The sequence below is a fragment of the Pinus tabuliformis genome, chromosome 8, assembly GCF_031772625.1.
Source record: "Pinus tabuliformis cultivar Carrire ecotype Pingquan chromosome 8, CPIR1, whole genome shotgun sequence".
Lineage (NCBI taxonomy): Eukaryota > Viridiplantae > Streptophyta > Pinopsida > Pinales > Pinaceae > Pinus > Pinus tabuliformis.
Genome location: NC_142294.1, coordinates 1,571,740,861 through 1,571,764,367, shown reverse-complemented (window position 1 = coordinate 1,571,764,367; position 23,507 = coordinate 1,571,740,861). Strand labels below are relative to the sequence as shown.

At 37.0% G+C, this 23,507-nt stretch overlaps 1 protein-coding gene across 2 annotated transcripts in view; it reads left to right on the top strand.

Moving 5' to 3' along the window:
- Positions 1–23,507, top strand: part of LOC149242029 (putative vacuolar membrane protein YML018C) — a 261,890-nt gene that overhangs the window by 63,457 nt on the left and 174,926 nt on the right. The window contains exon 2 of one of the 2 annotated variants that reach the window (XM_089374123.1): positions 11,642–12,037. The exons of the other annotated variant lie outside the window; for it this stretch is intronic. Coding sequence (XP_089230249.1) covers positions 11,642–12,037 — 396 coding nt within the window. The remainder of the gene's footprint in view (positions 1–11,641; positions 12,038–23,507) is intronic. 2 annotated transcript variants of the gene reach the window in all.

The window sequence follows — 23,507 nt, the reverse complement described above, 5'->3', positions numbered from 1 at the left end:
ATGCAACAACCAATCAATGAGCTAGTGACTATGAAACCCAGTATCCTTGCTGCTGTATGAAAAAGAAAGTAAAAACTGAACTTAAAGCAACTCAAAGACTGAAAGCAAAGCAACTAATTCATCACACTACTTCAACTCTTCTGATCCTTTACCTTTCAGCTCAATCTATCTTATGGGAAGCAATCATGAACAAGTTAAGCAATATGATATCTAAATTGCAAGAAATTAAATTGCATAAAGGAAACTAATCACACTACTTCAACTCTTCTGATCCTTTACCCTTCAGCTCAATCTACCTTATGGGAAGCAATCATGAACAAGTTAAGCAATATGATATCTAAATTGCAAGAAATTAAATTGCATAAAGGAAACTAATCACACTACTTCAACTCTTCTGATCCTTTACCATTCAACTCAATCTACCTTATGGGAAGCAATCATGAACAAGTTAAGCAATATGATATCTAAATTGTAGGAAAGTAAATGAGCAAAACAAAACTGATTGAAATAACAATGTTGGAATTAGAACTCAAAAAAAAATAAATCAGCAGAAGGACAAGATGATTCCGTCATGTCATTAGTCATTAAAAAGCTATGTGCATTACTAACCTACAATCAACCGGTTGAACACACTTGCATGAATTAAAATTGCATGAATGAAAAATCTAATCTATCAACTTGAAAGCAATCAAATGACATAATGAAATCAAAGCAAAATTACAAAATGAAATCTACTCTACCTTACATTCTAATGTGCTCCATGACATCTACTTCACATCTCCTTCCATGTTGAGAACATCAAAGCTTTATTCAAATTCTTCAAAATTACAAAGTACAACAAAGTTCTCCAAAGCTTTCAAAAGCCATCAAGGAAGAACTACAAACTCCAAGCTAAAGAACTCACAAGCTAAAAGACTAACTAATGAAGGAGATAGATCTCCTATTTATACAAAAAGATGAGAAGCCATCTCATTAATGAGAGTCCATGAATCTCTCCCTCTACCTCTAGAGTCCTAATCAAAATAGGAACTGATAAGACACATGTCTTCTTAGAGTTACAATACAATTAGGAGATGTGACACATATCCTCATGATCCCATGATTCTTTCCAACCAAATTCGAATTTGGCCTTAGAGTGCCACATAAGGGTCTTCTAGAAGTCTCCTTTCAACCTACACATATCAACAACCTCAACCCATTTGTTAGGTATAAGCATATGCACATTATTTTCTAATTTTTAACCACAAATTCACTTAAAAGGCTTAGAATTAATAAAGATTGGAAAAACATAAATGTGGCTCAATGATAATGAAAGTGGGATGAATGTGGTGACATAGTAGTGAAATGGAGGTGATATAATGGACATAATAGTGAAAGTGTAATGGAAATGAATGACATTTTCAAGACTCAACACATCTTAAGCTTTTTGTACCATTTTTCAAGGCATGGATTAGACAGTTTGATCAAAATTGGGTGATGTTGACTAATGTCTCTAGAGAATCAAGGTAGAGGCAAAGGCTAGACAAGAGAAGAAGAATGAAAGATGATACTAGTGATGAGGATATCGATATAGGTGATGGTGGTGCATTGTTTATGAAGGAGTGGTAGAACATGCATGGAGATGCTACCCCAAAGCTACAACATTTGGTAGCGTGGGTGTTTTCACAATTGGTGGACACTTCTTTGTAGAGAGATGTTTAGCAACTAGCTTAGTTTATTTTTCTAGACCTTCTGGTCTTCATATTTTGGTGTTTAGATGGCCTTTTTTGTAAATATGACTATTTGGTCATGTTATTGTTGACAGTTGCTAGATAACCTCTTTCATTCCATAAGGTAAAGGTCTACTATCTATTATATGACTTAAAAAATTGTATTTTTTTTATATTTGGTAGAATCTAGATTCTAGATGGTTGTTGCTCGAACAATTAATCATTAATGTATTATGGATGCTATTTCTATCTTGATTTATGTAAGTATGCATGTTTTCGTATATTTCGCAACTTATTTGGCATTCCAGATGTTTCTTATTTAATATAAATGCAATGATACACACACAAACACGCGCGCTTTTGGGATGCTCCACTTCTGAAAAATGCACTCACTTCCTCCCATGCTTCTTGCAAAATTGGCTTTAAGGCTGAAGTATAGTATGTTGTTGGATTGTTCATAATAAGTGGATTATTGGAATTAAATTTGTGCATACGCAGTTTGAGGGGGGTGTTAAGACCTAAAATCTTAAGACAAAGTAATAAAGAGGTATCCATGTCAACACATTACACATGTGAGCAATTGGATTTGAACCCTTGAATAGAATTCTTGCGCAAATGGATTCAAAGGCAATGTCATTCAATTGGTTTTTGAGTGCAGAGCATTGCTAACATGAAAGATCTCAAGCCTTGAGGCAAAGAAGCATAGCTAATCCTCATGTGCTTGCTTGGTGATAACAATAGAAAAGTTTGCACTTAGATTCTTGTTTATTATTAGCGTTGTTAGTTAGTTGTTGTGTGCAAACAATATCAAGGACAAAGATCTCTGTACAAGATTGAGAATTGTGTTAGAAATTAATTCCGCAGAGGTTTCGTGTTGGTGAAGCAAGTTATAAATTTCCTATTTTGCTAGGAAATGTGGGTTCAGGGATGGGTACAGGGACATGAGCGTTACTTTTTGAAATAGGGTACATGAGTTCGTCGGGGGTATATTATAATTTATATATATTATATATTTTATAAATTATAATATATATGAGTTTTGAAATCTTCCAATTTACATGTTAACAATAGTTTATGTTGAAACCTAACAATATGCATGTTAACAATTGTTTAAGTTGAAAACTAACAATTTGATACTCATCCATGACATTGGCTGGCAGACTAAAATCCTTTTAAAATACACATACATTTCGTTATTAAGTTGAAACACAATGTTGTTAAGGTTTATAATAAAGTTAATGATGGGGATTACATATTCATGCTAGAAAAGATGATTGATTCCTATCAATCAAAGAATACCTATAGATGAAGTTGACCATCAAGAAATTCATTATTATCAGTCCCTTAGAGAATGTTTCCAAATAACATAATGTCATCCTTCTACCAATCCTTTCATGAACAACACTTTAGCTTATATATTTAGTGGACCTACTAACTACATCCTAGTAAACTATGAAGGTTGAGAATAGGGTTTGCATTGAAAATAACATAACAACCCTTCTAGTATGATTCTACCATATTTAGATGAAAGTATGGTACATCAATCTGGTTGTATTAACCTGACAATCTTTAAAAGCCAACTTTAACTATAAAAATGTCATTATAGTGAATTGGTTAATTAAGGATGCATTAAACCTATTAAGTTATTTGTAAGCTACTCTCGGGCAAGAGGAGATTATCTTCCATTTGATATATCATATGGATATCCAATACCCAAATCATTTCTCTATCATTTGTTTGATACTAGAAAATTGAACTTCCATGAACTTATTCAAGACAATGACAAGCCATTACGTGGAATGTGGGAAGAAAAGGATTTCTGAACAAAGGAAAAAACGCCATCAAGAACCCCTCACACACATATTTTTGGGGTTCATGCACCCATTATGGGGGTTTGGCGAACCCGTTTACACAAAAGAACCCAATCCAAAGACACTGTGTACTTGGTTCTTCTAGGAAGTATTGTGTTTGTGTGGGTTCGTCTCGGAAGTACCCGTTCCTGCACCCGATTCGTGGGGACGAGAACCTGGGAGGGGTTTGTAAATTTCTCATTTATGCATCAATGAGACCTCACCAACATTGAAAGTACGAATGAAGCCAAAGCCCTACAACCAGACCACGACAAAGATTATGCCATCATGGAAACATGCATCACTAGTGGAACGAACAAAGTTCGTTCTTCAAGTTAAATACTCCAGAAGACTTGGAATATGTAAATCTCCATATTCTTAACCATAGTGTCCAAGATAGACGTACTATCTTGAGACCAACTTCCTCATGTATTTATTTGTACTATTATCATTCTTTGTACATGGGATTGGATTGATTAATGATGACAGTGTGAGGAACACTGTAAGGCTGAGGCCTTTTCCGCCATGTCTGCTTTGTATATGTCTGATATTTATTTTATGAGTGTGTGTTTTATTAATTTATTAGTTTTCTACAAAGTGTGAATAAGATGATGATACAATTGAGAGTGAGGGGCTTGTTTATATACCAAGCAAGCGTCCCTTTATGAACGGTCATGTCTCCTTAGACATGCCTTTTTGTTTAACTAATTATTACTTATTTACATATTATTATGTTTATTATTTATTATCTATATTTATTACTTTTACATCATTATATGCATAGCATTGCCTTTCTCTTCAAAAAACTTTGTCCTCAAAGCTTGTTGATGAAAGGACTCGACCTATTTTTCTTGCTACGAAAGTCTTCTCATCTCGGGACAGTCATCTTTGTCGATATAAGTTGATATGATCCTTGGAGTGATATATAAAATTGTTGCACGAAGGAAGGATCTGACCATCCTAAATTAATCTTTTGTAATTTTTTTTGATCACTGGAAACTTGTGATGAACTATTATCACTGAACTGAGTTGTGCCCACTTCAGTATTCTTCGGAACATAAGTTTGTTGTTTATGTTCTGAGTAGTACGGTTTCGTAGTTTGATTGAGATGTCTGTTCTTGTGATTCAGATGATGTTAAGGAGTTATTTTGGTTGGACTTTCCCTTATCATGTTAGTGCGAGTTCCCTGATTTCCTTTAGGTGTTGTTGTTGAGTTGACATCATCATTTGGAATGTTCATCGTTTGAACTGCAACTTCTGAATATGTTTTAACTTCTTTTGGTTTCTCATCCTCTTGAGTCATGATATTAAATGGATCGATATTTATTCTTTTACCTTCAACTTGGACTAACGACTTCGACATTTCTTTCGTGATAAGTTCTTCTAACTTGATTTTCAATGATTTCCTATCATCCTTAAGTTTCTTAATTTGAGTGAGTAGACTTCGATTATGGTTTATGAGACATAAAAGTTCCTCATTTTCTGAGTCAACTTAATTTTGGTATTCAAGCTTTTCAACTTTTAAACACTTGATTTGTTCTTGTTGTCGCACAGATTGTCACGACAACACTCAGACCGGGCGCTGTCACCTTGATTCCCGATTTCTCCGTTTAAGCCGTCTTCCGCGGCTAAGGGGGGTAGACCCTATGGGATGAATGAAGACCAACTGTGGACTAGTTGGGTTGGGAGACAGAACAAGACGATTTAGCACTTGATTGATTTAGAAATTAATGTACCAGTGCCTTATGGAGTTAATGATGATTATTTATTAAATGTTGCAGAAGTATAAACCATGCAAAACAATCATTTATCATCAAATAACCCAGACGATGTAAGATATTCAACAAATGCACAACACCTTAACGATAATCCAACGATTAAACTTCAAGAAAAATTAAATGCTTTAAATGATCATAAAATTTAAATGCTGACCATCTACCACTTTCATATAGCCAACTTGTAAATAAACATTTAAGTGCATTTAGCTATAGAGAAATGGAACATAAATACCACAAGAAACTCCAAAAAATGAATTTTCAATTTTTTAGTTAAGCTTTTCAAAATTTTTTAATTTTTAATTTTTTTTTTTTGGGTTATAAATAAAACAAAACTAAAATCTTAATAAAACTAAAATAAATGAAACTTAAAACTATTCTAAACTAAACTAAACTAAAGGGGCCTTTTATATATTTTTTCTTATTTTCTTATTTTTTTATATTTTTAAATGAAATAAAACTAATTCTAAACTAGATGAAAATTTAAATATATTAAAAAAATCTAATTCTAAAAACTAAGATCTAACTTAACAAAATCAAAGTCTAATCTAATTTAAATCTAAACAAAAATCAAACTTCTAGACTTTTTTATATTTTTATATTTTTTGATATTGACAAAACCAAACCAAAGTAAAAATTTCTCATTATTAAAACTAAAGCCTAAATAAATAAAAGTTATATTGAAATTAAAATCTAAACTATAAAACAAAAAAGCCTAAGGATTACCTTTTTTATGCCCTTTTTTTATTTATTTTATTTTTTGATTTTATGAAGGAAATCAAAACTAAATCAATAAGAAAGTAAAATAAAACATCAAAGCTAAACTCATACCAATATACAAAAATTAAACTAACTAAAATCCAAATCATAACAAAATTTAACGAAAAAAATCGAATATGACTAAAACCTAAAGCGAATACATAAAAAAAAATTCAAAGTGTTAGCAGGTTCTGACAGCGGTATGGAGCAGAAGAGGTCGATGGCATCACCGGAAATCTGAGAGATGATGAAACGATATACTGATGCAACTGAGGATTTTCGAGAGCTATGTGTGGGATTGATGACGCGAAGAGGCTGATGGCAACATATTGCGGGTTTGGGATAACAACAACTGATGGAAGAAAGCGGAAGAACGTAGTTGTGAAGCTCGACAAGCAGACAGAGGCTGCGTAGGAGTGATACGAATCTGGCTGCGAGATGGTGGCTTGGGAAGGGAACTGCGTTTATATATATATATATATATATTTTGAGTTTTGTTTGCAATTGCAAGTTTGGACGTGCGACGGCAGCTGATATTGCAGCGATGGGATTGATGACGCAGAATGAGGGCAAAAGGGAGGACGCTGCGTAGGGAGCTGGAGCAATGGTCAGCGGGTGGTTTCGATGGCGTGCAAGAGAAAGGAGGAGAGGCAGCGTAGTGAAAAGGGAAATATGTAGGAAGGGTAGTGTGAAAATGGAAGTGACAACGACTAGAGAAATGGCATGGAGCAGCGGATTGGCAGTCTGTGTGGAGAGAAATAGAGAGCTGAGAGATGGTAGAGGATATAGCAGCGGCAAAAAACTGTGATCCTTAAAAAACAAAAATTCAAAATTTTTCTGCAGCAGTAAAACCCCAGGTAGCAGTGAAAAATGAAAACGCAGTTTGCAAACTCGCAGGCCAAAAACTTGATCAAAATTTTAAATCTTTCCTGCTCCAAATTGCCTGATGGAAACCCTGAAAAATTCTCAAAGCCTGTACCTGCAACCTGCAATGGAAAAAAACAGAACACCCAAAAATAATATGTGCAGGAAACAAAACTGAAAACCCTAAATCAACTAAATAATTATAGTATTTACAAACTGAAGGTTCTAGATAGCCAGATTTATCGTTATGTCACAAAAATATTTTCAGAATTTAAATTTAATGTGAGATGCTTCAGAAAAACCCTTAATGCATTTATAAAAAAAAAATCAAATGATAAACTCGGGATCAAAACTGGCTAGGCTCTTTCAGAAAACGCAATCCGGGAGTTGGCTGGTTCAGCTGAGAACTTCCCCTAACGCCAGTAAAAGTAAAATTAAGGATATCCTGCATAGTTTAAATCAACTATTAACATAGAGGGAGAAAACAATAGCGAAATCCAGATCAAATGGAGATACCTGCCATTATATTTCAGAATCTAAACTATCATTCAAACCCCAAAGATCAGACAAGATACATGTGCCTAGATCAATCTTCATCAAGCTATTATCAATCGCTGAAAATAAAATTATGCAGAAAAATAAATCATCTTACAACACTTCCAGAAGAGTAACACCAACAAGATTTTCAACCCCAGAGTCTTTCTTTATTGCACAAAAAAAATGACTACAAGAGAGCTTTCTTTAGCACCAAACTTTCAGATCCCATCTGATCTCAAATGACCCCTGATACCCTATTTAAAGGAAAAAATCCCAACGGCTAGTTCGAGTGATCCATGTCAAAATGATCTCGATCGTTGATGAGGATCAAAATCCCTTTTAATCTCATCCGTCAAATTTTTAAATGCATTTTAATATATTAAAAAATTGAAATTCTGCATTTATTTACTCAAAACTTTGACTTATTATTATTTTATTATTTTATTTTATTTTTTCAATTTTTATTTTTTATTTTTTTAATTATTTTTTAATTTTATTGTTATTATTATTTTTAATCTTTTAATTTTTTAATTTAATTTTTTATTATTTATATTTTTTTATTGTTATTTTTTTTATATTTTTTAATTTTTGGATCCTCGAATCTAGCCCTTCGGAAAAATCAACCAGGACCTAGGACTTAGGACTTAAGACTTATGAGGGGATTAAAACATTTTCTAACCCTCAAGACACTTTACATCATGACTTTTGCAATTTTACATCTCAAGGGGGAAAACCCATTTGACATAGACCCTCATAGACCACCCAGTTCTGTGACACAACTATAATCTAGCAGATCAAGCAATTTGTAATAACCTAACCAAATAGTTAGAGTTATTTCCAAATTACTTTTACATAGACTCGACCAAGTACACTGGGAGTCCCCTAAGATTCTAATGACAAAATCCATTCTGGCTTTGGGGTTAGGCTGAAGGAAAACTCTGCCGATCATGGATCAGTGAAAAACCTTCCGGAACGTAGATTATCACTAGAAAATTAGGTTTGCCTAGGCAATTTACATACATGACTAAGATCTGCTAAGATCATTTACAATTTACACATGCAGACTGGGTTTACATCATAACATGATCAGGTCGACGATGATTGCTGAATGGCACGGACATGTCGATCAAGCGCTATCCCTTTTGCGAAGAAAAGGGGGTGTATTGCTATGGGTAGTTGACACGTAGTGTTCAACAGTTCTAATAAACTTTAAGCATAAACTTTCCTCTTCTTTTCTTGATAGACTTTCATTGAGTTTCTTTTCAGAAATTTCCTTTTCTTGTTCTAACTGGTGTTTCTTAGCTTTACATTTTCTTACTTGTGTAAGTAGCTTTTGATTATGTTCCTTCAAACATGAATTTTCCTTATTTTTGTTGGCTATGATTTTTTCAAACTCTTTTTGCTTCTTTGATACTATTTATGGATTCTCTTGAAACATTAGTTTCGAAATATCCTTAAGATCTTTTGCTGAAGGCATTATCAATTTTGATTTCGTTGTTATGTCTTGGAACATGATCATCTTTTTCTTGTAAGGGAACATCAAGATTTTGTTTTTTGTGTTTAGAATGAACGTACCTAATTCCTTGAACCAAGATCAACTGAGAATTATGTCAACTTTTTTGTTAAGCATAGTTACGACACGAAATTGAGATATGTACTCATAATGATCAATTGTCACTTGTAAATCATTAATCTCATATTCTTTTCCTCCAAAAAGACCTTCTCGTTCGCCTATACTTGGCTCTAAAACTAATAGTTGATTTGCCAAATTAATATTGATGTAATTATTTTCGGCGTTTGTATTAATAGCGATAATAATTTCTTTCCCTTGGATACACCCCTTTAATGTAAATAATCTAAAATCTACAATTGGAATACCTTTATAGGAAAATCTTCCTTCCTTTGTTTCTGAATTAGACTCCATCTTTTCTTCTTCGGATGAGCCTAGGGTTTTTAAAAGTAACCCCTTTAACTTTTATTTTCCTCAATTATATATTTTTTCCCACTTTAAAAAAAGTTAATATAGCTCCACTATTTAAATAAACTACACCTTATATTTATTATAATGCTTTTAAAAAGTACTCTTCCTTTGTTATAACTTGTTATCCTTATGTCTCTTTATAGTTCTAGATTTAACTCTTTATAAACTTTAATATATGGATCTTTCAAGTAACCTTTTATAATAATACTCGCTTTGTACTTATATATATTTTCAATAATTTTATGACTTGAACTTTTCTTTAAAATACCCCTTTATAATATAATACTTCTCTTTATATATATATATATATTTTAAGTTACAACCCTAGTGAAACGTGGCTATTCACCTCTTTGGGGTATAATATAAAATATATGTCCACTTATGTGCTTTTGACTCTATTAATTTTCTCCACGTAAAAACTTACCATTCACATAAAGAGATTTTGTATTCCTTTTGTTTTTCTTTTACCTTGAAAATACCATGGGCAATTACCATGGGTTGCTAAAACCACAAACTTGTAAACCACTTAATGAAGAATCAAGATAATATTATCTACTCTTCCTTCTCTTACATATAATTTTAAAGATATTTGGAAAGATTCCCTTTTAACTTTATCATACACTTTTTATCAATAATGTAGAACCTTTTTATATATATGAACGTTCTCTTTCAAAATTTACACCGGAATATATATATCTTTTTTTTAATAGTATACTTTTCTATAATTTTTTTCTTTATTTTTATTTTTAATCTTTATATGTATATTTTTATTGGTTTTTGTTTTTGTTTAATGGCCAAAGGCCTCTGACGAATCAGCGACGGAGAAACTCCCAAATCTGTAGCGAAACGTTTCAATCTCGACGACAACAATGTTGATGAAACCTGAATGGTCAAGGGCCTGGATCGGAGAGCGTGGCTCTTTGCAGCGGTGGAGTGGCCAGAGGATTGCACTGCTCTGATACCAAATGGAACAAACAAAGTTTGTTCTTCATGTTAAATACTCCAGAAGACTTGGAATATGTAGATTTCCATTGAGATACAAGAACATATATTAGAAAGTATGAATAAGATGATGATACAATTGAGAGTGGGGCTTGCTTATATACCAAGCAGGTGCCCCTTTATGAATGGTCATATTTCCTTAGACATGCCTCTTTGTTTAACTAATTATTAGTTATTTACATATTCGTATGTTTATTATTTATTATTTATATTTATTACTTTTACATAATTATTTTCATAACAACTGGAGAGAATCTTATTTACTATGCTTTGAGAACAAAAAATTCCTTAAGGGGTTGACAATATAATAATAATAATAATAGTATCATTAGGTTGAAAGGTCAAAGGACAGACACCCCTTCACCTTGTGACTAGTCAAATATAAATACACAAAGCTCATTGTAACATCGTCTAATCATCAATATTATCAATGATTTATAACTCTTTTTTTCTACAATTACAAAATGTTATGTCATTCAATATAAACAGGAATCTGCTTACTACATAACTGCACACTTGGACCACAGGTTGTACCATTTACTATTGTCTTGCAAATGACCCCTGTTTAAGCAGTAGACCAAACTTTGTTACAGGTAACCGTTTTTCTGTGTGCCAGAGAAAGGAGAAAGATGATTTTTCAAGCTTGAACTCAGGTATACCTACAGGTAAGTAGAAACACGGACCATTCGTGGAAGCTGATTATAGATGGCTGACCAAAGGATCAATCTTCCTAACATTATTCCAACTAAAGATCCCTAATGATAGGTGCATCCATCTTTAGTGATAGGGTTGGTGTGTTGTCTGTTCAAGTATAATAACTACACAATTTTTGAAATCATAGCTACATATTGATCATCGCGTCCTACTATATGGACCTAACTAGCTTCTTTACATGAAATGTGGAGGAATAGATTCTTATCTGGAGGTTAAAAGATTCAATGCTGAAGCATATTGGTTAACACCAGAAGAAATATATAGTCTCTGCCTCGTTAATTTTTGTGATTTTAATCCCTTTTCAAATGTTCCTCTTCCTTCAGTAGAGTCATCTCTTTGGATGGGTGCATAAAGCTACGTAAAGCTATATGCTTTTGAGTTCTATGGAGATGGAATTTGTTTGTAACATGCTTTAAGTTTTTATGCTTTTGTTTATTTGTTATGCTGCAGGGTATCTTTTCAGCCTACAAGCAACCATTTGCACTTACATATTTGGGAGTGTCTCTTATGGTCATTTACCTGCCCATATCATTTGTAAAGGATTGGATCTGCAGTGTCATAAGAAAGCATTGTGAGAATTACCACACAGATGCCATAGTTGACACCTCTTGTTACCTTGATTCTCTTCTGAAGGTAGTTATGATGGATGAAGGTTCAGAGACTGGGATGCAACATTGCCTATCAAGAAAAGATAATGATAATAGCCTTCATGCAGAAGAGGAAGGAAGACCACTACTCATGAATTACAGTAATGATTCAGGAGATTTGAGGCATCAAACAGAGCTCACATCATGGGAAGTTGTAAAATATAGTTTCTGTATATCACCAATTTGGTTTGCTTCAGAGGTAAGCTTTGAGTAATGTCTTCCATTGAAAGACAGCATGGTTGTAAGTCCATTTTTCAAGAATCCTAGGAAAATGATTAAACGTTAATGATTTTTTACAGTTGAATTGTATTCTTCAATGTAATAAAGGTGCTTTAAACATAATTGTTTTGCATATTATGCAATTGGCATGAGTCCTACTGATTTGTTTATGACAGATGTTATTTTGTGTTCCTTTTTATTGTATTTGTAATGTTTTATTTGTGATAAACCTTATAGATGCAGGTTCCTAGGACTGTTAATTAGGCTAATGGACCAGACAAGTTAATATCAGTAATAAATAACCAGGCATGCTTCACAAAAGGTTATGAGCACAGCCATATCAAATGCAGATATATTTTATATCTATCATTCAATCTGCCAGAAGTTTATGTGTGGCATTATGTTCTTATGGTTGTCAAGGATTGAAATATTATTTGCTGTTGCTGCTGTTTTATTTATATTTCATAACAGCCATAATGCTTAAAATTCATAGGGTTAAGATATGAGAAACCTTCTGTTAAAGAGGTGATTTTTTATTTTTATTTTGGATTAAACTCTTGAAACATAGAAATTTCTACAAAATGCCTAGATTTTCACCTTGTAGTTCTTCTAAAAGAGTGGGAGATGGGAGTATTCTTTCCATACAAACAGATGCATCAGATCAAGAGTGAGATCTGGCGAAAGAATTATCTGGACACTTGTCTTTCATAGTCTGTTTTCTTTTTGGTCTGAGCGGATATTCTGGATCTGGAAGTACTGGGTATAAAATGTTGATGTGAGTAGCATCAGAAAGTTTTCTACAATTGTTTGGTGTCTTAGCATGTGGAAGACATTATTTGCCTCTTCTAGTGATTTATGTCTTCTTTTCTAAGTTTAACTTAGGAAGAGTACAATAATTAAAGTCAATTAATTATTGTGGACTATTGAGTTATTTTCTAAGGATAACTAATTTAATTATTTAAGTGACTTGGAAATAATCTCAACCGTTGATCTTCAAGATGTTTCTAGAAGGAAAATTCAAGATGTTTCTAGAGGGGAGAATGGGGTTAAAGATTTGGACTCAATGAAGATTATAAATGGAGGCTAAAACACAACGAAGAACACAAGTGTGTGAGCGAGTCATCACGAGAAGAGCGAATTTCTCTGCAGTGCGAGTGGCTCAGTGACCAATGCGCAAAGGAGGAGAAATGCGAGTGGGTTTGAACAAATTCAGGAGCGCTGAGTTGTCAGAAGGAGATCGAGTTTGTCTGGAGGAGGTCAAGTTGCTGAAGTGTTGGGGTTTTTCTAGTGCGCACTAGTGATAGGGTACAAATCAAGTTCCTGGAGGGCACAAATCTGGTTGCTACAGGCATATTTCTTTAGAGCGATTTCATTTGGAGGTTGATTTATTTGGGCCGAATTCATTTTGAGGGAGCCAAATTGTAGGTTCCAAATTGTATTTCTCGTTGTATTTTTGTGGGTCAAAAAAACCAGATTTTCTAGATAATGGAATAACAGAAAATTGTTGTGGGTTAATTTTGTAACGTGTGATTGATCTCTCTGGTTTGTTTCCGCCGTTGAGAAGTGTAGCAAGAAAGTCTCAATTTGATTTTGCCTTGGTCAAATTGAGAAAATGCGAATTTCCACATCAGCAGACAACTTGGAGGTAGTTAATTGAGGTGACATGGCGCTTGTCACTCAGTTAGCTCAGCGAATTCGAGTTAGAAGGCTTGGAGTTCAGTGATGCATGTGTGATTTCTAATTTGTAGCAATCCATTTCAGTTATTTCTAGCGGTATTTAGTTAAAATAGTTCTAACTGTTGATAGAACTAGTTGGAGGTCAGTCGTGCAGTGTAATATCCCTTATCAGAGATATCCCTCAAACACAAGCAAACTCTAACCAGAGAAATAATAGTAGTGCAACATACAATAATGTATACATGGAATATAAGCAGATACTCGAGAAATACAGAGAAAAATGCTAAGCCATTTTATTATACTGAGTAATGGAAAGAGTACAAGAGGTGATAAAAAAGATAGCACCTCGACTTGCATAAGGCAAGTGAAGAAATACACTCAGAATGGTAAGGAAATGGCCTCTCTCTGAACTGCGTCCAAACTGCCGGAGAACTGCTGTGCTGCTGCTACTGCTGGAATCAAATGAGGATTTGGGGCTGTTCCCCTCCTCAGAAAATGCTAAAACTCTAGAATCAGCGTCTGCTCAATAAACCCAGAAAATCCTAGAAAGCTTTTCTAAAATAGCTGACCCCCGAAAATCACCTCCTTGGGGATCCACGCAATTCCTCAAGGCTTTGCCCTGCCCCTGAAGAGAATCCTCCAAAACTCTACCCGAAACTTTGCCAAAATCCTTCAATATGCAAGGGCTGATCCCTTGCACAATCTCCCAGCTCAAATCCTCCACATAAACCCAATCCGGAGCTCCTACCAAAAGAGACTGCGTCCTCCCCTCTCAAGACTGCGCAGTCATCAAAATGCTCAGCTCCTCCTCAACTCCAGAAATTGCTCCTCTTACAAAATACTGATGAAACTACCTTGCCCGAGCAGACACTCGAAGTCCCCTGAGGCTAAGGGTGAGATCTCCGAACGGAGACACTCGATGCACTAAACAGTGCTACAGATAGGCTAAACAGCCAGCGTGCTCTAATTCAAGTGACTAGCTCAAATGCAACATAATCGAATGCCAAAATGAGGAGGCTCCTCTCTCCTTTATAGCGTTGGCCTCTCTCAAAACCCTAAGGCCCACCTCCTCCAACGTAGCCTCTCTCTTGCCACGTGCTCCTTCTCCATTTGCGCAGTCCCTCCAAGTTGCCACTTGGGCCCCTTCTCTACGTGGTCCTTTGGCCCCCCTTGGCTCCCCCTTTAAGTTACAACGTTGTGCTACTAGGGAGTGACTTTATTTAAAAAGTGAGTTGTGTCCCTCTTTCCTCACCTTTTTATTTATAAATAACAATAGAAGGCAAAATTGAGCAAAAATGAATATTCCAATTAGCCATGGCTAATTAGGAATATTACACGCAGTGGGACAATAGTCTAACTCAGTGATCATCCAGTTAACCGATCAATCAACCAAAAATAGCTAGTGCATGCAGAGAATTCGGGTCCCCTGCTGTGGTGGAGATTCCAAGGTAGTGTAACATCAGTTGTAGACTAGTCTTGAGTGTACAAGTGTTGCATGCAGTCAGAGATCCAACCTTGGAAATTGCACAATCAATTGGAGGAAAATTCCTAAAAAATAGGGGCCTAATTCCTTAGGATTTGCGCAAGGAAATAGGGGCTCAAGCAGAGGCAGAAATTGACTAAGTCTGGGTCAAAGCTTCTCATTGAGCAGAGAGAAAGGTTATTCACTTGCAGGTTGAGCTCAGAGCAAGCAAGAAATTGTAATACATTCTCTATTCATCTGATTAATGCAAGCAGGATTAAGGGGTTTTTACCAGTTGGTTTCCCCTAGATAAATCTATGTACTTGTGTATGTGATTGATGCATGTTTGCGAATGTTCTAAATTGTGAATTAATTTCCGCAGAGCAGTAGAGTAGAATTGTGTCTCTTGATTTAGATTAAATTTCTTGAGTAGTTGCAATTCTATCACCATATTTCTACATGGTATCAGAAAGGGATTGACATTACAACAAGAATTTCGAAGTTGTTCCACAGGAGGTTCGGATTTGCAGATTTATTGTAGCAGGATTTCTTGAGAGTTGGGAGAATGTATTTCGACGGACTGAGATTAGAGTATGCCTTGGAAGGAAGCTCGAATCTCATTGCCTGGAAGGATCGCATGGAGGCAGTGCTTGATGGCAATGGATTGCAGGAATATGTCAAGACAAACATTCCAAAACTAGGATCAGCTAATGCCCAGAACGTAGCTCAATGGAAGAAAGATGCAGTCAAGGCGACGAGAATAATCTTGGAGGCAGTGCGAGATCATAGTGTCAAATCTCCATGGAAAGGAAACTCCTTTCGTAATGTGGAAGTTACTGACAAAGCTATTTGAGAATAATAATGAACATAGAAAACTGGCCCTCAAAAACAAACTTTGAAACATTAAGATGCAAAAGAATGATACTATTTCGTAGTATCTCACCAGATTTACAAAAGTTCGGGATGAGCTTGGAGGGGTTGGTGTGAATGTTGCAGAAGATAACTTGGTGAGCCTAACTCTTCTAGGCCTTCCCAAAAGCTGGCATAACTACCAGCCTACTAGGATTTGGTGAATGGAAGGGAGAAATTACTGAATTGGGAACGCTTATAGTTTGATTTGGTACAAGAAGAGATCAGACAAAATACTAGAGATGGAAGTTCATCCAAGGGAGAGGATGAAGAAAATTTTGCATTGGTTGAAAAGTGCAAGAAGGGCAAATGGAAGAAATCTCAAACCAAACCAGAATCCAGGGAAGGGGGAAAGAAGAAAGACTTGTCCAAAATAAAATGCTTCAATTGTCATGAATTCGGGCACTATGCTACAAAGTGTCCACACAAAAAGTCTAGCAAGAAGAACTCAGGAGGAGCAGTAGCTGAAGCATTGACATCACAGTTCGAGTTAGACTTCACCCTGCTTGCATGCATGGCCAACACTGTGATGGGGAGTGTGTGGTACTTGGATTCAAGTGCCTTGTTCCACATGATAGGGTGTAGAGATTTTTCAGTGATTTGGAGGAGAAAGATCTCTAGATGCATATTGAGCTTGGGGATGACGGAAGGTACAATGCTACTGGGATTGGTACAGTAACCTTTAAGAGGGAGTCGGGATCCTCTCTTTGCCTCAAAGATGTCATGTTTTTTCCAGGCCTAAAGAAGAACCTCATCTCTGTAGCAGTTTTGGAAGACCACAACTATGATGTAATCTTTAGTAAAGGTAAAGCCTTTTTGAGGCACATAGCTACTGGATAGGTGAAGTAGATTGGGGTTCGTGTGAAGAACCTGTATAAACCTAAGTTACCAGAAAACGGATACGGGAACGGATACGGGTACGGGGTTTGAAACGGATATGGCAAATTTTCAAAAAATCTGGATACATACGGCAGGAAACGGCACACACACACACACACACACAGATATATATATATATATATATATATATATTTTAAAAATAAGAATTTCATATTACCATTCATATTTCAGAATCTAGATTATCATCTATGATCTATCATGATTCATCATCATCAATTCAACAACATATGCCATAAGGATACAGCCAAGTATAATTTCTTGAGTTATGAGGTCATCGAAATAATTAATGTGAACAAGATATTGTTCATTGTGTGAGCATGAATGTTAACCATCGAGCCACTGTGTGATAAGAATCACATACATATACTGCAGTCATGAACCACAACAACATGCCACTGCTGAGATCCAACAGAGAATCCAACATAATGAGGTTGGACATACTACAGTGAATTAGTGCCTTATGCAACTCTGTGTTAGGGAAATATCAAATATGTATAATGCAGAGGAGCCATCAATATATAACTAAGGTGTCAACATAAATCCCATATATACGATGTAGAGGAACACAAACCACAGGTAATTGAAGCGTAGTTGAGATCATTAAAAATATGACGAGATCAGGATTCATATGAGCCATATATAATTGTGATACCAAACTGCCAAAATTGATGCCAAGACTGAGAGCCAAAGCAATGTCAGAACAACGATGCCAAGTCTGAGAGATAATGCAATGCCATACGATGTTGCAGTAGCCATGTCTTTCAAATATTCAAAGAGCAACGATGTCATATGTAGCCACAACAATGATGCCAATGATACTGTTACTGATGTTATACTAGTACACTGCAACATATATCTTTGATGCCATGAAGAGAACCATACGTATAACTATGCAGGAGATCAATACAAAGAATGCAGAGGGACCCATAAAACTAATGTCAACCATATCACATATCATGCTAATCAGATCACAAATATGTCATATATATATATATAATGCCAATCATATTACAGAGATGCCATGATGTCAATCATATCGCAGAAGTATGATATTATTCTATGAAGAGACTGAGTGAGAGACTGTAATAGGTGGGATCACATTTGATTACAGTGATGCACAGACTTTGACTAGTGAATCGAGATCATAAAGTAATATTCTGCCATACATATCTATTATAGTGAGGACATTCCAGAACATGATCATTAGTGTACTAAACAGTTATTTTTGCTGTAAAACGTTTAAAATTTTTCCAAATACGTTTCAGAATTTCAGAAAACGTTTTCAAATTTTTAAAACAGCACGTGTTTTCTACAAAAACGCCATTTGGAAAAAACGTCCCGTATCCAAAAACAAAAAACGGCACCAAAACGTTTTTCAGGCGTTTTTCCGGCGTTTCGTTCCCGGATCCGTATCTGAAACGGGAAAACGCCGTTTTGGGGGTTAGGGTAGCCGTTTCCGGCAACTTAGGTATAAACTTGATGTGGAAGATTGCGTTGCATTAAGTGTTGATTTAAGGTAGCATCGGATGTGCTGTAAGCCTCAAATTTTGCAGGGAGGCTTGGGCACATGTATTCCAAAGAACCCATAAAGCGTTTTGGGAAATTCCAACCAGAAGTGATTTTATTAAAATAATTAATATTTTTAATGGAGTTCCTAAGTCCAAACTTAAGAAAATTAAAATATTAATGGGTATTAATCTAATCATGGGTGAAACTTCTAGAAAAAGTCACGGATTGAGCCAAAATGATCTGAGCCTTTGACTGAGATTTAATCTAGGCCGTTGGTTGTCCAACATGAAGATATAAGATGGGGATTGATGGTCATTTGGAAGACATACAGAGAGATCAAGGAAATCGATTTTTCTGAAGTGAGAAGTTCTTAGAAAGAAAATCGATTGAGGAGATTTCTTACAGCAGAGGGGCAGGGATAGCTTTCAGAGAGAAAGTGAGATTCTCAGCCGAAGAATCATCAGCAGAGAGAGGCAGAAAGTGATCCAGTAGCCTTGACTCAGAGGCTGTCGTAGGGCTAGAAGGGCCACCTAGAAGTAGTGTAGAGGGAGAGAGAAAGTCGAAAATCAGTGCAGTGAGTCAGTTTCAGTAGTCGAAAGCCGGGGTGTGAGACCGAGAGGTTCAGAGCAATGACTCGCAGAGATAGCATAAGGCCTGCCAGGGGCACTTCATCCAGCATCCAGATTAACCGGGATTTTTTCTCAGTGATTGTGTGAGGTAAACTTACAAAGCTTCTGCCAGTATTTCTCTCTGTAATTGAATAACCCTGTGAGGTATTTAGTGATGTATTTAGAATTTGCTACTGCTTAATAATAATAAATCCTCAGAGTTGCTGCATTGGTTTTCCCGCATTGGGTTTTTCCAGTGACATTTGTCCCAAAATAATGGTGTCTTATGTGTTTGTATTTCCTCGCTCAGTTTCTATGTTTCATAATCATATTTAATTTGGTGTAGGTTGCTTTAGTAATTTACTTCAATATTTCAATGAAGAAATCTGAAATAAGTTTGTAACATAATTTACAATCTAGGTGAAGTAGATTTAGTTGGTTGCAGTAGGATTCCTAAGGTTGTTAGATCAAGAAATTTTCGCATGGTATCAGAGGTGTTGATGTGAAACAGGGAAGAGCAGATCTAGCACTAAAGCAAGGGCCAACTTACTGCAGCAAGTAGCAGTTCGAATCCCCTGAGGGATTGCGCAGTTCTAGCCAGGAGGGCTATAGTTTCGTAAGGGTATCTCTCTGAGTGAGCCGACAAAGAGGTAAAACTGTCGGATTGAGAATTTTCCGAGGCAGAGGAAGCCACGCAGAGCTTTAGCGCAGAGCTAGAGGGACGCAGATTTATTTATTTATTTTTATTTTTATTTTATTTTTATTTTTTTCTTTTCTGCATGCAGTTTGCTGGGCAAAAAAGCCATCAGGTGGAAGGATGAGATCACATAGTGAGGGAATACTTCCTAAGTGATTTCTTGTCGAGGAAATCAGTGTTTCTCAGTTACTGGGCAACAAAGGAGCAGTAGACTTACCAGCGCCATCAGGGAGTGCGTAAGCCAGCCTAGAGGCTACGCAGCAGGGAGAAAGAGGGAGTTGTTCGACATTTTTCAGAGGATATGGAAACTAGTGGCTTGAGGGATCATGATAGGTTGGATGGGGCTTCCAACTACATCATTTGGAAGGCTAGAATGTCTTTTCTTCTAGATGAGCATGCCCTCAAGACATATGTTGATAGTGTGGTAGTTGTCCTTGCAGATGCAGCTCCATTGAAGAAGTACAAAGCTAAGATGGCTGAGGCGAAGAGGATGATCCTGGATGGAGTCAAGGATCATGTAGTATGTCACGTTGCTAGCAGAGGGACTACTAAGGAGATGTGGGATGCCTTAGCCACATTGTATCAAGGATCTTTCGGGTAGCGAAAGATGTTCTTGGAAAAAAAATTGAGATTTGCTAAGATGCAGAAGGGAGAACACCTGGATCCATTCCTCACGCAGTTGAAGGAGACCCGTGATGAGTTGTTGGTTGCGGGGCACACTCCTCAAGATTTGGAGTTAGCGAGACCGGCTCTAAATTCCATCTCTAATGAATGACAAGTCTTTGTCCAGAGTATCCTAGGTAGAGAAGCATTGCCAATTTGGGATGAGATTTGGGCAGCTGAAGAGCTGAGGAGGGACTTGCTCAAGGTCAAACTTGACGGGAACAACAATAGGGGTGGGTTGAAGCCCAAAGTAGAGGAGGATAACGCAGCCCTTGGATTGAAGGGACAACAGGGGCAACAAAGATGAAAGAAAGACATCTCCAAGGTGAAATGTTTCAAGTGTGGCGAGATGGACCACTATGCATTCCAGTGTCCTTTGAAGAAAAAGGACAAGGATGAGAAGCACGATCCTAAGGTTGCAGCCACAAAAATCAAACAGGAGGAGGAGTTCGCCATGACAGCCAAGATACCTCCAGGAGGGAGGTGGGTTGATATAGAACTATAGTTCGATACAGCTACAGATGGGCAGGATGCTTGAGGAGCCCACCTCTTGGATCATCACCTTGCTACATGTTAAGTTATGGTATGTTCTATGCTTATAAAAATTTACTTCTTTTCCTTATTATATTCCACAGATTAGCAATCACATGTACTTAAAGTAAAGTGCAGGTAGAACATTAAACGATCGACAGAAAACAAGCCAAGACAAGAGACACAAGATGTGGCGGCTAGCTACGGACAAACCCCACAATGTGTGGGGAAACCCTTTGATCAAATCTTCTTTTATCTTAAATAATTCAGCATAGAGAAATAGTACAATAAATCTGATTCATATCAGCAGTAGAAAACCCTAGATCAGCAGCATCAGCATTAGCGGCTTCATCATCAAACTAGGGCAGACGATATCTCACAAACCGACCGTTGGATCGACTTGATTCCACCACCAAAAGTTGCAGCATCCAAAGGAGGTTCAGATGAACCTACACCACAGTTTAGATGAGGAGATCTTCTAGTCCACATAGGTCAAACTTTACTTCTGCAGTTGCAGCTTTAGTTTCGGCAGCTTCCGCCGTCAAACTAGGGCAGTCGATATCATGCAAACTGTTCGTCGGATTGTCTTGATTCCACCACCAAAAGTTGCGGCTTTCAGAGGAGGTTCAAATGAACCTACATCGTAGTTTAGATGAGGAGATCTTCTAGTCCACGCAGGTCAATCTTTACTTCTGCAGTTTCAGCTTCAATTTCGGCAGCTTCCGGCTTCAAACTAGGGCAGTCGATATCTTGCAAACCGTCCGTCGGATTGACTTGATTCAACCACCAAAAGTTGCGGATTCCAGAGGAGGTTTAGATGAACCTACAATGCAGTTCAGATGAGGAGATCTTCTAGTCCACGCAGGTCAAACTTTACTTCTGCAGTTGCAGCTTCAGTTTCGGTAGCTTCTGGCTTCACATGTGTGAGGGAGAGACCCTTTTCTGCGCAGTAGAGAAGAGACTCTTTTCTGCGCAGTAGAGGGAGAGAGATGTGATGAGATGAGTGAGTCCAAATGAGGAAAAGTCATCTTATATTTATACACAACGTTGGTGTTTGAATAGATGCGACTGTTGGGCTTCTGAGCCTACATGAGTTGTAGGTCGGCTTGATAATAATTCCATAATCAAAATAAATTCATATCTCCATGAGTACTTATCGGAATCGGAGGTTATTTATATCAATCCTTTACCTCTCGACGAGAGGAATCTAATAAAAATATTATCAGCGATGAATAAGATGATCCACATGAAGTTTTTCCTTAGTTTCCAATTTTAACACTCCTTCTCAACTAGGGAGAACTTCATCTGTAATCTGTCTATCGGTCGTTACTATTCATCCATCAAATGCACTTCCCTATACAACTTGACCCTTGCCCTGCTTTGCTCTATTCAGCCTGTTCTGCTTTGTCTTGATCTGCCCTATACTGATCTGTGTTGCTTTGCTCTATTCTACTCTGCTCTTGCATTGTTCTGTTCTGCTCTGCTTTTGTCCGAATTATGAAGAAGAAGAAATGATCGAGGATGTATCATACTGACTCAAAGTCAGTCTCAGAGTATGTACCACTGGTCCCAGACCAGCCTCAATTGACTTGAAGTCAGCGTCATAGTGAGTACAACTCCACTGGTCCCAGACCAGTCTCAACTGACCCGAAGTCAGCGTCATAGTGAGTACAACTCCACTGGTCCCTGACCAGTCTCAACTGACCCGAAGTCAACGTCATAGTGAGTACAACTCCATTGGTCCCAGACCAGTCTCAACTGACTCGAAGTCAGCGTCATAGTGAGTACAACTCCACTGGTCCGAGACCAGTATCATCCTCCACTGACTCAAAGTCAGTCTCAGAGTGCGTACCACTGGTCCCAGGCCAGTCTCAACCAACCCGAAGTCAGCTTCATAGTAGGTACCACTCCTACCACTGGTCCCAGACCAGTATCGCAGTCTTAGAGAGTGTACCACTGGTCCCATACCAGTCTCAACCGACCCGAAGTCAGCGTCATAGTATGTACCACTCTCATTGGTCCCATACCAGTACTACACTGACACGAAGTCGGTCTCAGAATATGTACCACTGGTCCTTGACCAGTCTCAACCGACCCGAGGTCAGCGTCATAGTATGGTACAACTCCTACCACTGGTCCCAGACCAATATCATTGATCCCAGATTAATGGAGGTCATCCTAGCATAGGGAGTACGGTAGATACAACGATGCGTCCATCGGTACTACTATGGTACCTAACTTCATTTCCCTACTCATTGATCAGATGAGAGGTACTTCCCATGAGTCCCAAATTGCATGGGTAGGATGCCTCGACAGGAGAACTTAATCAATCCCGTCCTCACAGGAGAACACATCAATCCTGCTACAATTGCCATGGAGAACACATCAATCCAGGCCTCACAGGAGAACACACCAATCCTGTTATAATCGCCATGGAGAACACATCAATCCAGGCCTCACAGGAGAACACATCAATCCTGCTACAATCGCCATG